At 41.8% G+C, this 16,349-nt stretch overlaps 1 protein-coding gene across 1 annotated transcript in view; it reads left to right on the top strand.

The window, feature by feature from the left end:
- The window catches only part of Bzw2 (basic leucine zipper and W2 domains 2), a 61,808-nt gene that overhangs the window by 42,629 nt on the left and 2,830 nt on the right, over nt 1-16,349 (top strand). The window contains exons 8-10 of the mRNA XM_031357774.1: nt 4,365-4,535; nt 6,702-6,848; nt 7,922-8,060. Of these exons, the coding sequence (XP_031213634.1) occupies nt 4,365-4,535; nt 6,702-6,848; nt 7,922-8,060 (457 nt within the window). The remainder of the gene's footprint in view (nt 1-4,364; nt 4,536-6,701; nt 6,849-7,921; nt 8,061-16,349) is intronic.

The raw sequence follows: 16,349 nt of genomic DNA, 5'->3' as shown, positions 1-16,349 counted from the left end.
CTCTGAGATGAATGCTTTTCCAAATTATCACAGCTAATGAACCAAATTCTTACCCTCACCTAATGTCCATGCCACCCTCCAAGCAGAACCATTGTTCATTGAAGCAGTTGGTGAATAACTTTATGGATAGAACATCTTAATACCTTCACCATTTCATAAATGAATGTAACCTGTTCTCTGTGGGCTGAGAATGAAGTCACTCACTCAAGTCAAATGGCTTTGACCATAGTGGGAAGTCTGTATCCAAAAATTGAGCCTACAATTCATTTCTTGGTGCAGCAGAACTATCAACTCTCAGCTTAGCTACGATGGAGGTAAAATCCTTTGGTGATATGAGGGTCATTGAAATACAGCCTTATTACAATAAAACAATATTACAATATCTAAAAATTGTTCTTATTTTGGGCTTGTACCACAGTAAGAGCCAAGATTTTAAACTCTACTAAATACAAAACAAACAAAAAGACTTTATATATTCATGTTCATTTAAGAAAATACTAGTAGTGATGTATTATTTTTAAGTATACAGCTAATATGTTTGGAGTTATTTAAAATATATTGAGAGAAATGTATTTTCATTATTGCTGTAGATGAGCATCTACATAAGACTGTTAAATTGATTGCTGTTTTATATCAAACAACTTTTATAATACTTTTATTATTATAATATTTTATAAATTTTAAGGAATATGACAAAAAGATATTGTAGGTATTGAAGGGGGGTCTATAGGAGGAGCAGTGGTACAAAAGGGAAACAAGAATGTGATTCAATTCTATTTAATTAAAATATGTTAAATTGAAATCATGTAACTTTTCTCATAATGCAATAAGTTTAAAAAAGAACTATTTATAAAACTAAACAAATTTTTTAAACTATGTGTTTAAAAACTAATGTATCTTTTAAAAACATTATGCTTAACAAATAAGATACTTGTGATGCTGATTAGGAATTATATTACTCTTTCTTCCTTTCTTCCTTCTTTCCTTTCTTTCTTTAAGGGGAGGGGGTCATGCATTCCCTGACGCACATATAGAGGTCAGGACAACTTGTAGAAGTTTGTTCTTCTACGGAATTGTTATAGGGATCAAACTCAGATTGGACAGCTTTGCAGCAAGCCTCTTTACCCAGTGAGCCTTCGTACTAGACCCACCATAGCATTTTTGGCGAGCCTGTGAACTGTCCATGAATTAGCTAGGTCTTGTCTCATCACAGCTGGGTATCACATGTCTTTTCATCTCAAGAGCCAGACTGAAGGATCTCCCATTCACCACATTATGTCTGCATGACATAGAACAGAAACACAGGTCACAGACTGAAGCCCTCAGGCACATTAAAAGCCTACCTACTATTGGCCACCCAAAGTTTATTGGCCCTGATGAAGACTCAGTGGCTCGGTGGTTAAGATTGCCTACAGTTCTTGCAAAGGGTCCAGCACTCACATCAGGAAGAGATAGTTCCCAGCCACCTGTAACTCCATCTCCAGGGGCTCCAATGCCCTCTTCTGGTTTTCAAATGCATGTGTACTCATGCGCATATATCTACACTCATTTATGTGCATAAATACCATTTAAAATAAAAATTAGGAGAAGTCACTGGCAAGTCTGGAAATAGAGTAGGACATTTAGCTACTTCTGCATCTGCCTGCAGCACTGAGGGAGGGGTTCTGTTGATCCACTTTGACGGAGAGGAAATTAGTGATTGGAAGCAAAGATAGAATCTATCACATCTTGCCACAAAAGACTCAAAGTCTGGTTTCTGAAATAGCTATAGGTTGGTTAATTAGGTCACTGGGTATAAAAATGCATCTGTCTTAAAAGCACGTGTCATTTAACTGCTCTTACTAGATCTGCATGCTCTGGGGAGAAGCGTGGATTCTGTTTCCCAAGTGCTGCCCACATCAGTGAGGTGAGGACAGGGTGCTTGTGATGCACAAGTACAGGAGGTGCCTGAGACTTCCTGACTCAACCCATGAGACACTTGGCATCTGTTACATTCTCAAGGGAGTAATTTTTGTTTCATGAAGATATGCAAGACAGTTTTATGTAACTGTTCACAATGTTAGCCATTACTCAGCACTGTTACAGACAAAAGGAAAAAGTTTGTATAGCTCAAGAGGGGAGGGGATGGGAGAAACTATTTCGAATCCCTAGAAAAAAGGGGAAGTGAAGTTGGTCTTATCTTTTATTTATTCATTGAGTATGGTATTGGCATATTGTGTGTCAGGAATTTCTGGGAATGGAGATAACTGAAAGAAAGTCTTTTATGAGGTAACATCCAACTTCAAGGGAATGGGCAACACACAGATAGAATGTGCATTTTTTTTTTAATGGTGAATTTGGGGTCAGTGTGGTACTTGTCTATAATCCTAACACTGGGGGTTGAGGCTAGAGGATTGCCATGAGTTTGAATGTAGTCTTCTAGTACATTGCCAGATCAAAGCCTACCTTCATGAGACTCTACCTCAAAATCAAAAACAAAGGGAAAAGTCAAGATGAAACACTGTAGAGAGAAAATTACATAGATAAAAACTAAAGGAAAACAGATCATGTGGAATAATAATTAATACAGACTTTTGGTAGTAAGGAAGGCCTATATAATGAGGGTATGTATCCTAAAACCACATCTTCACAAATGAATTGTATGTGAACAATATGATGGACATGCACTTGAACATAACATCAAATCCCATTTTGCAGTCATGTCTTCCTGACAAAGAATGTTCAGCGGTTATACTAAGCTATGGAGCCAATGTTGACCTTAGTGGCAACAGCAGTATCCTTGCATGTTTCTAGCTATATAAGCCACATCAACTGCTAAGTTTATTGATGCATTTCTACTTCAGGCCTAGCAGTGTGGATACATGGGATACTTAGTAGCCTGCTACCAAACCTGAGAACTGATTTCTCAGGACCCACATATGGAAAGACCAAATTTCAACAGGCTGTCCTCTGGGAACCCACACAAGTGGGTCCTATGACCTGTACATGTCTAAACATTACTAGTTAGATATAGAGAGATGATGAGATAGATAGATAGATAGATAGATAGATAGATAGATAGATAGCTTTTGCTTTTAGAAACACTTGTTTATTTTAAATAGTATAAAGGAAGTGCCAATATAGTTTGATTGTCTGGGAGGGGAGGGACCATGTTCCCCTAAATCTGGAAGGTCTTTGAAACTGTAAGTATTAACACAATGATACTGTAAATATTAAGTGAAGTTTCAGTGTGGTGGGAAGTGGTGGTTTGATGTGCGTGCACATTTGATAGATTCTCCCACTGACTCTATTCTGATGTAAAATAAATTTCGGGATGATGATATGGGAAGGTTGAGGTTTAAGTCCTGGCCTAGCAGCCTCTGCTCTGCTCCTCTCCTCAGTGGCAGCCCCATGACAGCTCTTTGCACTAAGGTAGAGATACGGAGCCTTTGGCAACCTGCAGGCAGATCTAACCAATGTAAAGCACATGCCCAGTTTTTAGACTTGACAGCAGTAGAGGGAATGTGAGAGCTTTGAAAATTACCCGCATTTCATAGTTGGCTGCTGAATTCACACAGGATTAGACGGTGAGTAAGTGTTGCTGAGAAGGTGCCAGGCTGCGTAGGGGAAGATGAAGTGATGGAGATAATCAAGGCAGCTATGGGGTTCTGCTCTTTTTGTTGCTTAAAAAAACAAAAAACAAAAAAAACAAAAAACAAAAAAAAAAACCAAAACCACACCATCTGAATTATGTAAGAACCTGAGCAGTTGATGAGGTAAGTTTAGATTGGGTCTCGCCCAGGCCTTAGTTGAGAGCCACCATTATTAGTGGAGAATGGCAAAGTCCCCCATTGCTCCTTTCCTATATCCTTGGCTGCAGCATCTACTTGGGATGAGAGTGGAGGCCCCTGGGGAGGAGTGGGGTTTTTTCCCAGTGTTTCCAGTCATTTCAGCTTTACAGAAAGAGCCTTGTTAACTCCGTTAAGGGAGCAGTGCGAACAGCTAGCAGTTTCAATTTTCTTCCTCTCAGTTGAAAAACAATTCAAATACCGTTCAGAGTTTTTATCAGATTCATTTGGGGGGCCAATCTATGCTGTTATTGATAAAAGCAAAAGGAAAAGAGATGGATAGGTACAGTGAACAAAGCAAACCTGTCTGTGTTGTTCAATCCTTTTCATAAAATCATCTTATTTTAAAAGGTGCTCTCATCAGTAACTATAGCATTCCCGTGTGTGTGTGTGTGTGTGTGTGTGTGTGTGTGTGTGTGTGTGTGTGTGTGTGTGTACAGCCCTTATCTAAATGTGAGCTATCACAAAAGGCTTTAGTATGAGAATCCCATCCTAATTGAATAGCCTGTGGCTTCCACGCCTCCTTTTCTCCTTCAGGAACTCTTCCCGGTGAACAGACAGAGTGTGGATCATTTCGCTAAGTACTTCACTGACGCAGGGCTGAAGGAGCTGTCAGACTTCCTCCGAGTGCAGCAGTCACTGGGCACCAGGAAGGAACTGCAGAAGGAGCTGCAAGAGCGACTGTCTCAGGAATGCCCCATCAAAGAGGTAGGAGGCTGGAGTGAACTCCCGCACAGCACACACAGCTAAAGGCTAAGAGTGGGGTCCATCAAGGGAGCTAGGAGACCAGAGTGAACTCCAGTACAATATACCCCACTTCAAGAAGTATTCATGAGGCCATGATTTACATCCCTAAAACTGCCAAAAACTATGCATGCTGGTGTGTGTGTGTGTGTGTGTGTAAAGAATTACACAGGTCATATAGCATAAACTTTCCCTCCCTCACATTCATTACCATATACTATTCCCTTCCTCCTAGCATTGAAATTGGCTCAAAGTACTCACTCAAAATCCTATTTTATTATATTTTGGAGTGTTCTAGAAATTTATTTTATTTTGGCTCACATTGCTTATTTTACCAGCCTGCTATGATTATCAAACTGTTTTATCAACACATACACTTGGCTGTCTGCTGGTAAAATCTCCCATACAGTGGCATTTCTGTTGGTTTGTCGATTCTCTACCTGGTATTAAGCATTAACTAGTATTTAGTGTCAGGGCTGGCCAATTTGCATCACTGGATATGAATGTGTTGCTTGTGTCTATTTTCATGGTCCTTGGAGTCAAACCCAGGACCACGTGCACACAGCAGGAGCTCCTCCATTGAACTATATTCAAGCACCTTTGAAGAAGAAAACACAAATCCACACAGGGAAAGATCAGTTGGGTTAGCATCTTACTCATCCCTTTACAATAGCTGTGTAAAGGTTACACAGGTTTCGGAACAATGTTTTCGCATAGTTTGCTATGTGTTAAGATAGCAATAACTGTTTATATATCTGGAAAGGCATTCTTTAAGCTGGAAAAAAAAACACCCTTTCTATATGATAAACTCAAACTTTAGCGGGAGAGTCCTTCTACTACTCCTAAATGCCCGTGTTTCAGCTGTATCTGCTGTACTTTACCTGGCTTCTCAAGAGGTTGGGAGCTGGAGAAGCTCACTGGTAACTGTCCACCAGGTGGAGGTGTTCCAACAACAAATGCTGGTGCGTCCCTAGTCTTACAGTAATTTCAACCACATTCTTCAAACTAGAGCTGTGCATGACTTTCCCAGCACACAGGGTGAGGAGTGATCTATAAGGGAGACCATAACCATGCTTTTAGATGCAGGCCAGTCCCTGTTCCTATTCATTCGAGGAATCCCAGGCAGGTCTGAGCCTCGGGTATTCCAGCCACTTCTCTCTAGAGCTACCCAATCTACTTTTCACTTTCTCAAGTTCAGCTCAGAAATAAACAGTTATCTTTTCACCATAAAGGAGGGAAGAGGGTGTGTTGCTAGTCACAGAATACACTGGATTAGCCCGAATCAAGGAAAGAAGATGACAGGATTTGGGGTGTAGCTTGCTGGGTCTATACGGGCCTTCAGTTCAATCTGAGCACCTCAGGTACGGTGGCTAATCTCGGCAGCTAGGTGGTAAGGAAGTTCAAGGCCATCCTTACGTATATATCGAGGTTCCCTGTCTGGAAAATGGAAAAGGGAAGGAGGAGGGTGTCTTTGCATTCTGCAGTTTCTTTACCAATGGACTTTCCACTGAGGCGGGGCATGGGAGTCATCTCAAGAGTAGGAATTAGGGGCTCGTGAGATGGCTCAGCAGGTAAGAGCACTGACTGCTCTTCCCGAGGTCCAGAGTTCAAATCCCAGCAACTACATGGTGGCTCGCAACTACCCGTAATGAGATCTGACACCCTCTTCTGGTATGTCTGTGTACTTATTTATAATAATAAATAAATCTTTTTAAAAAAAAGAGTAGGAATTAAGGATACACTGTAGAGAGTGGATCTGGACAAGCCCAAGACACACCCATCAAGAAGTGTTTAACTTTAAGAAACAGAAAAATTCACAGACCCTGTGGCTTACTTCAAACCCGTGGAAAGTCAGTCTGACTCAAGTGCCCTACTCTACTGAACCCAAAGGGCTCACCCGCATAATGATTATCCAGGGAATTAAGCCTTTCTCTTATTCTGTGTCACCTAGCAGCTTTTATCTAGACCTACGTTTAGGGCTTCTATTTTTCATTTATCATTTGAGGATGTATATTAGGGATGGAGCCCAGGATTCCCCACCTTGCTCCAAATCTTTTATTGACCAGGAATAGCCCCAGACTTTATATTTGCTCTGCTGTTGCTCTCTGAACTCTTTTCCACGAACCGTAGGTGGTGCTTTACGTCAAAGAGGAGATGAAAAGGAATGATCTTCCGGAAACAGCCGTGATCGGGCTGCTGTGGACCTGCATCATGAACGCTGTGGAATGGAACAAGAAGGAGGAGCTGGTTGCGGAGCAGGCTCTTAAGCACCTGAAGGTAATGGGCCTTTGAAGGGAGCCAGCTCTGAGGCGGGTCAGCTGCTCCTCCTGGGGGTATGGTGGATAGAGCCAGCACATTCCTGAAACCCCAGCACTCAGAAGGCGGAAGCACAAAGATCAGTTCTAGGCCAGTCTGGGCTACTTGAGACAAATAATGAGAAACTAAAGAACAAATGAATGCCGAGCCTGTTTCTCCAGAACCAAATTAAAACTACCCTGTCTACTTTGTTTTCCTTTTCAAAGTCTGGCCCTGCCTAAACTGTTTCAGATGTAAGAACATAAAACATCTCCAAGTAGGTTCTCAGTAAAAGACATCTGAAATGTGCAGTCACCTGTAACATCATACATTAAAGAGAAATGTGAGCTAATTTTTGACTGTTCCATACCAAAAAAAAAAAAAAAAAAAAAAAAGCCAAAGTCTTTGATTTAAGTAAGTTATGAATAGATGTTAGAATTGGAGAAGTAAATTGACCATGTCAGTTGAATATTTCACAGTACAGATCAGCATGCTCTAGCACTAGGGGGAGCAGAAACCGTAGTAGATCTTGCATGTAGAGTTCAGTAGGAAGTCAAAGTCAGAATGTGTCTTAGGTGGTCATAGACGATGACTTTCAGTATCTTTGAGGTCAGAGGAGGGAACACTTTGCCCCAGGTGGGGACATTTCCACAAAAGGGAAGTGAGTCAGGTCTAGGAAAAGCTCTCTAGCACTAACAGAAAGCCAGAGCTATCTGAGATGTGGAAACAACAGATAGAGACCCTTCAGGTGGCCTGCGGTGCCTGGGACATTAGGAAGGAGAAAGCCACTGTCCTAACTATAGAGCTGGGCTGCACCATAGCTCATGAGGATGTGGTTTCACTTCCAAAGTGCCCAGTGTACACACTGGGTTGTGCAGTTGCTTATAAGACAGTAGAGTCGTCTTTGGTCTCCTTTGTGGGTACAGTGAATACAATCTACTGAGATAACACTGGTTATAAAATTCACTTTAATTGGACATAACATAATAACCATGAAAGGAGCCTCCAACAGTGTTGGCTCTAGGTCACACACCTTCCCCTCTACTCTGTTCTAGCAATATGCTCCCCTGCTGGCCGTGTTCAGTTCCCAAGGCCAGTCGGAGCTTGTCCTCCTGCAGAAGGTTCAGGAATACTGCTACGACAACATCCACTTCATGAAAGCCTTCCAGAAGATCGTGGTTCTCTTCTATAAAGGTATAGTCCATGCTCTTCCCGCCGTGCCTCTGCCTGGCTGTATGGTCCATGCTCTGCCCGCTGCTGTGCCTCTGTCTCTGTGGAAGCTCTGTGAGAACAGGGATGGATGGGTAAGGCAGAGGTCACAAGCCTGTCCTCGTGGAGGAACACCACAGGTGCTAACTAGGGAAGGTTCTGGAGGTGGCCATGTCACAGAAAACAAGAAAGCACAGGCTCGGTACACACTGCCTCGGGACCCTTGCTCGTTAGGGACCTGAGCACCTCTTACTACTGGCCAAAAGCTGCCAGAAGACAGGATGGACTGGTTGTTCCTTGGCTATAGTGAACGAGTGTAATTATATAAGATAATTGAGTCTGCTTCTGAATTGAAACAATTAGCTCTAATAACAGTGATTATCAAAATGCTATATATACTGCGTTCAGACCCATTTAGGTGCGGTTCGGCTGACTTGAAAATTACTGCAATAATTAGCCTTTCACTTGACATTTTAGTTATTTAGCCCAGCTAGTCTCCTGTTTTTCTAAGGCAAGGCTATTTTTAAGTATTCACATTTACTGTCTCTTCATTGTATTTAGAAGGTTTAGGTTGCCATGACAACCAGCACTAAAAATGAATGTTGAGCGCTTCTAACTGATCCCAGTCTCCATACCTACAGCAGAAGTGATGCTTGGCGGCTTGAGGGCCAGATTACATAGTTTTATGATGGGGAAAGGGGCAACTGGGAGATAGATTTTGAACATTGCAAAAGGCCCACTAGAGGTGTTCCATACATAAGTAGCAGTATCATAATATCACATATATAAAGTAATATAAGCTAAATGCTTACTTTCCCTTTGTGTTTTTAGAATTGCCTGCTGTGTTTTTCTTAGTTTTTTTACTAGTATCAATTGAATATGAGATGTATTTTGATCATATTCACACATGCCCTATTACCCACTTCTGCCCCCTTTCTACCCTCCCTCCCCCCAACCCTTACTGATCTCCTTTATTCCACCTGGCCCCTCTTTGTCTTTCATGTCTTTTTTCTCATTAACCACATGAGTTTAATTAGGGTAATGTACAGCTGCATCTCTCACACCTGCCCAGCAAAGTTGTCGACTTTGGATAATAACTTTAGACTTTGTGTTGCAAAATTTTTCACACGATTGACTAATAGTTATTTTTTAAATGCTTAGTGGTATTTCACTATGAATTTTAATGGGCCATGCGGATTCTTAATATGTGTACATCCTGTTCCCAAGTGTTCGGGGGTGATATTTACGTTTGCAGAACAATAAGTGTGCTGCCTAGTTTTATGTCACCTTAACACTAGCTATAGTCACTTGGAAAAGGGAACCTCAATTGAGAAAATGCCCCCAGCAGTTTCACCTGTGGGCAAGGCAATGGGGCGTTGTCTTAGTACAAGTGACTGATGTAGAAGGACCCAGCTCATTTTGGATAGTGCCACCCCTTGGCTGGTGGTACCGTACGCTGTAAGTAAGGCTGAGTAAGCCATAAGGAATAAGCCAGTAAGCAGTATATAACCTCCAGGTTCCTGCCCTGCCTTACTTGGATGATAGACTACAAGTTGTAAGCTGAAATAAACCCCTTCATCCCCAAGTTGCATTTGGTCAGTGTTTTATCACAGCAATTGAAACTTTAACTAAGACAAGTATTTCATAATAATTATTTTAGTAAAAGAATATAGTAGCCATGCCAGGGAGGTGGCTCAATAGATAAAGGAACTTGCTGCCAAAGGTGACAATTGAAGTTAGATCCCTGGCACCCATGTGGTAGAAGGAGAGAACCAACTTTCTCAAGTTGTCCTCTGATCTCCACATGTGACTCACTGTAGCACACACACAATAAATAAACCAAATATAATTTGGTTTAAAATTTTAAAATGTAGTAACTGCTAAGTTTCATTTGAAATGATTCATTAGTTCTGTTTGGATATGGACCAAAGATACTAGTGTCTTTAAATTTGAGGCTCACCAAACAAATGTCTCATTAAAACTAAACATGAGGGCTTAAGACGGGGCTCAACAGTTAAGAGCACCAAGTGGATGCTCTTCCAGAAGACCCACATTCAATCCCAGCACCCAGTTCCTAGCAAACGTCCATAGCTCCAGCTCTTTTAGGCACTGCGTGCCTATGACGTTGAGACACGAATGCATACAAAACACCAATCTACATAAATAAATAAAATATAAAGAAGAAAACCCTGGGAGCTGGAGAGGTGGGTCAGTGGTTAGGGGGACGAGTTGCTCTTGCAGAGGACCTGGGTTCAGTATACAGTACCCATATGGTGGTCCGCCATTATCCATAATGAGAGATTCAAAGGATCTGAGAGCCCCTTCTGACATGGTGTCTGCATATGCTGTGCATTTATACCTGTTGGCAACTCCCTTATTTGTATAAAATGAAATGTTCAGGTTATACTGCCAGTACCTAGCCAGCAGTTCTGCCCACCTGTACCACAGCTGACTGACTCATGTAAGGCCTGAGAAAGGGGGTTCTACATTTGCTTTCTACCCACTCTTGCATCCACAACCAAACACTGTCTTATTGAAAGGTTTGCTGTCTGAGGCACCATAGCTTAAATGTTAATTTCTCTATTAATAGCCCCCATTTTACTATTATATTAAATGCATAGGGAGGGAGGGAGGGGGGAGGGAGGGAGGACTTGTTACTAGAAACGGCATCAGCATAGTTTGCTCTTGCATCTTTTTGTATTGTGGTAAGCACAGTCCCTGACTGAAATAACTTGCAGAAAAAAAATATTCATTCAGGAAAATGGTGTCGGTGAGTTTCAAACCATGATAGTAGGCACATGGAGGAAGCTGTTCACAGGAAGCACAGAGTGAAATCAGTTCCAGGAGCAGGATATAGGTTTGAGAGGCTCACTTCGAATGCCTTATTTCTGCCATCTGCCCCCACCTGCGAAAGGCTCTACAGCCTGTAGCAGCCCCAAGAGATGGGGACATGCGTTCTACAGATGAGGTTTGTGGCAAGCAGGCAGGGCTCAGATTCAGAACCACTAGCATGGACGTGGCAAGTGAAGTGCCAGCACCCTTCCCCAGGATGCCCCTCATAGCGACGGATGACAAGAACTAAAACGGACTGACTTACTGGTCTCCAGTCCCACGTTCTACAGAATGATGGCCTGAAATTATAAAACCACCCAGAATATAAAAGACAGTAGTCCTTTCACTAACTGGACAGTCAGCTCATAAAATAACCTGAAGCCAGTCATGTCTGTAGCCAGAAGGGCACCTGTGTCACATTTACTTTGCTGGCTTGAATAGAAATCAGATTGGTTTTTGTTTGGTTGGTTGGTTTGGTTTTGGTTTTTGGTTTTTTGGTTTTTTTTTAGTAGAGACCTAAATATATATCACTCAGATGTTAAAATTATGTGGGTTTTTTTTTTTTGGTGATTTTGTAATTTTCCATGAAATTTATACATACAACATTTTGTTTTTAATAAAAGAATCCTTACTTTCTCTTGAACAAGAAATCCCTGAAGAATCATTCTTCCTACCACCATCAAGAATGTTGCTAGGTTGCCATATTTATCTTTTCTTTACTCATAATTGGGTTTTTCGCTTTGCTGTTATTTTACACAGTGGGCACTTATACAGCAGGAGATAGATGTGCGCATCATCTGTTTCTATGGGGACTTCAGTGTTCTTGTACTGTGCTTGGAAGGGCTGGATGAACAATGAGTTTGAAGCTCTCTTTTTCTAGCTCTGGAGAGCTTGCAGACTAAGGTTTTAGAGATCAGCAGTTTTAAGAGTGCATGCTGCTGAGGTCCTGAATTCAGTTCCCAGAACCACATCAGGGAGCTCACAGCTGCCTACGCAGCAACCTGACTTCCAGGGTCCCATGTCTCTGGCCTCTCTGAGGGCCTTTTTGGAGGGGTAGGGGTATCCCTAGTGTTCTGGATCTGTGTGGACCACACTAGTTTTGAACTAAGTTTCCCCCTGACTCTGCCTCCCAAATGCTGAGATGAAAGGTACTCACCCTCACAACTGTGCCTGGCTGCATTTTATCTACAGAAAACTCATAGGTTAAACTCTGTGCCTTATACAGATATTTCTAAAATAGTGTTTCTTAATCTAAAATGGTTGGTTGGTTGGTTGGTTGGTTGGGTTGGGTTGGGTTGGGTTGGGTTGGGTTGGGTTGTGTTGGGTTGGTTTTAAGAAAAAAAGTGAGCCAGGCAGTGGTGGTACATGCCTCTAGCCTGAGCACTTGGGAGACAGAGGCAGGGAGATCTCTGTGAGGTCAGGGCTAGCCTGGGGTACAAGGCAAGTTCCAGGATAGCCATGGCTACACAAAGAAACATTGGAAAGGGAGAGAGAGAGAGAGAGAGAGAGAGAGAGAGAGAGAGAGAGAGAGAGAGAGAGAAAGGAGGAAGAGGAGGAGGAGGAGGAGGGAAGAGGAAGGAGAAAGAAACAAAGGAAGAAAGGTGAAAATTATTTTTTTACTTATTTCCCTGTGTGACACCCCTAATATAAAATTCTGGATTTTCAATTTAGCTATATATGTAAGATTTAGTAAAGCTAAGTCGCTCTCAGCCTCTTTGTTGTTTCCTGTTTTTGTCTGCCATTTGTGTAATGAATGCTCGCTATGTGGCCACTCTCTTATTCAGTGCGCGAATTACATAGAGAAAGGACTTCCTAACTTTCTAAATTGCAAGATGGAAGGAAAATATGCCACCTACCCTGAGGGAACATTGTATGTTTGTAATTTTAACAAACCCTTCTCCCACTTCTTAGTAGGACAAAAACACTGGGTGGCTCTTGCCTGTAATCCCAGCTTCACAAGAAGGCTGAGGCAGGAGGATTGAATGGTCAGGGCCACCCTGAGCCAGAGAATAAAACCTTGTCTAGGAAAAATGCTTACTATGTAGACCAGGCTTGCCTTGAACTCACAGAAATCCATCTGCCTCTCTGTCCCCAGTGCTGGGATTAAAGGCATTGTACCGCACCCCTCCTTATATGTATGCAGATGCCCTCTAAGGCCTAAAGCATCGAATTGCCCTGGAGGAGTATAGGGAGTCAGTCATGAGCCAACCCCTTGTAGGTGCTGAGTACCAAAGGATCTCAGGAGAAAACCAGAAACACAGTGCACTCTTATTCATAGCTATTTCTCTAGCCCTCTTAAGCTTTTTAATATCTATGTGTGCCTAACTGTCTCAGTTAGTGGATTTAGTTCTTTTTAGTATTAATGCCCAAGTGCTAGAAATTTGATCTTTAAAAAAAAAATATTCACTAATGAATGGGGTTCTTAGGTTCTGAGATTTCTCCATCGTGCCATTAGGTGATTTTGGCAGACAATATATTTGATATGGTTTTGCCAGTCTTTTGGTATCATTTCCATCCCTGTCACTGACACATTTTAGTGTGTTCATGTCCCGTTTTGTCCACTCTGGGCTGATTAGAGAAGCATGGGCTTTGCCTTCAGAAGGCCTGCAAGCGCTATCCCCAAGCAGCAGGTAAAAGCAGTGGTCTGGCTCATTCTGTGTGATCCACACACATTCATTCATGTGTGGAAAGCATGCCGTTTCCATTTATATATTTGTCAATTTCCCATATTTGTTGTGTCTTATGATGTATTTTTTTATAGCAACAGTAGTTCAGGACAGAGAGGGAGGGACCAAAAATTACATATGACTGGGCACACAAGCTGAAAATTCTTGTATTCCTGGACGGGTTCATGATCAAAAGGATTTAGAAAAGACTGAAATCTAAATTAGTAGTGCCTTAAAGATAATGGACCACTAATGAGGTTCTTCAAACCTAGTGTTCTTGAAAAGTTGCTGCAAAGCCATCTTGAATAGCAACAAGTTACTTCCTAAGGCCATAATCATGGGCTTTTTCCCTTTTTGAAAATGCTTACTATGTAGACCAGGCTTGCCTTGAACTACAGAAATCTATCTGCCTCTCTGTCCCCAGTGCTGGGATTAAAGGCATTGTACCACACCCTCCTTATACGTATGCAGATGCCCTCTAAGAACTGATGGTCCAGGCTATGGGAAGCTGAAAATAGAAGTAACAAAAAGGCTGGAGGATTAGAATACTTCCATAGGGTCATGACTGTTATATAGCAAGGTATCCTGTCCTTATAAATGAAGTACAGGTCTAGGCAGCCTTTAATTCGCAAAGTATAGTACATTAAATGATTGTTTTAAGTGGAACAATGCCTGTTTTCTAAACCAGCCACAGGCATTTATTTATTTTATATGAACTGGTATTCTGTCTGTACGCCTGTGCACCACGTGTGTGCCTCGTTCCTGTGGAAGCCAGAAGAGGGCATCCTGTCCTCTGAGATTGACGTAAGAGATGATTGTTAACTGCCACATGGGTAACTGAGAATTGAACCTGGGTGCTCTGGAAGATCAGCCAAGGCTTCTAACCACTGGGCCACCTCTCCAGTGCCTCCCTCCCAATTTCTTCCACGAGCCCTTTCTAAATGCCAGGTTTTGTAGTTGGTGTTGTTTTTAAAGAAAAGTAAAATAAAACTAAATGTTTTTGTTACGAAAATGATACTGATGTTTTAAATGAATGCTGTTTGTATTTAGTCATTTCTGTGATATCTATCAGTCAAAATTAGAATTGCAAATATGTCATTAGAAGAATGTGTCAGTATTGCATCTATCAGTACATGTAATGAAGTAGACTCTTCCAGGAGACAAAAATCCCAAAAGGCAACCCTATAGCACCCTGATAGAGTATGTAGACTGTCATTTTCATATTCCCCTTTCCTTAAGTGTCCTCAATTCATGGTAACTAATGATAACTTAACGGGGTGCCATTTACAATTTTAGATGATAGATACCTAACACTGTTTTTTGCTGTTTCTTTCTCTAACTCTGGTACAGAGAAAGTACTTGAAGGACCCTTTCACAGAGGTCACATATCAGATACCTTGCATGTCAGATATTTACATTACGATTCATAACAGTAGCAAAATTACAGTTATGAACTAGCAACGAAATAAATTTTATGTTTAGGGGGTCACCATGAGGAACTGTGTTGTAGGGTTGCAGCATTAGGGAGAGTGAGAAGCACTGACTAGGGTTGCAGCATTAGGGAGAGTGAGAAGCACTGACTTAGGCTATCGCACTGTAGCATTGTGATAATTTAGTGACAGCTAAGGGTGAAAGGTTGGGGGCTGGAGAGATGGGCTCAGAAGGTGGGGGTTGTACTCATGTGGTTGTTCTTCCCTGTTTCATGAGACCAGGTCCTATGTGGGCTACCTGGTATAGCATTCAGTGAGTAGTTGGCATGACTTTGAATCGATGATCCTTCAGCCTCCACTTTCCAACTCCTGGGATTACATGTATGCAGCCCATAGCTAAGTTTGCACTATCATCAGGTTTCAGTAGAATTTATCAGGTCATGGTTTTCTAAACTGTTGGAATTGTTGATTCATTTGAAAAAAAGAAAAGATTTTCTTGTCTTAGTACTAACCTGTGTTGCTGGCAGTGTATCCTTACTGATGAGGTGACATCACTCATCAACAAAGCATTTACTAAGCTCATTGTAAGGATACTGCTTGGAAATGAGCTTTGGGGGTGGAAGGTGGGGGTTGTCTAAGTAGGATGCTCTAATGGAGGCCAGAGGGGAAGTCAGGTGTCATCTTACCCTGAGCCAGAGACTCAGGTTTCTCAATGGCTCTGCTAGGAATCAGCCCTCTGCCCCAGCAATCCTGTCTCCCACACACATACCCTTGGAGCTGGGGTGATAGGTTTATTTTGGACACAGATCCATGCTGGGATCTGAATTCTTGGCCTCATGATTCTACAGAAAATGCTTACAACTCCGCAGCCACCTCTCCAGAACCGCCCCCACACCCAGAGTTTTGTTTTGGTTTGGTTTTGGTTTTGGTTTTTTTTTTTTTATATTTGTTTCCTTCGCCTATGGCGAATTTTTAAAAGATTCATTTATTTATTAATTGTGTGTATGTGCACATTTATATGTTGGATCCCCAGATACCAGTCAAGTGTGTCTGATCCTCTGGAATTGGAGTGACTATCTGCCCCACACTGGTACTGGTAAACAAACTTTAGTTCTATGAAAGTCCACCAAGTACTTTTAAACTGGCAAGCCATTTTTCATCCCCATGATGCCAATGATAATTTTTTTCCTTATTAGATATTTTCTTTATTTACATGTAAATTTCTCCATTCCTAGTTTCCCCTCCAAAAAACAATGAAACAAACAAAAACAACAAAAACAAACCCCTGTTGGCTCCCTCCTCCCCCTGCTTGCCACCCCACCCTCTCCCACTTATTGGCCCTGGCA

The sequence above is a fragment of the Mastomys coucha genome, unplaced genomic scaffold, assembly GCF_008632895.1.
Source record: "Mastomys coucha isolate ucsf_1 unplaced genomic scaffold, UCSF_Mcou_1 pScaffold6, whole genome shotgun sequence".
Lineage (NCBI taxonomy): Eukaryota > Metazoa > Chordata > Mammalia > Rodentia > Muridae > Mastomys > Mastomys coucha.
Note: the sequence above shows the minus strand (reverse complement) of the source record. Positions and strands in the feature narration are given on the sequence as shown.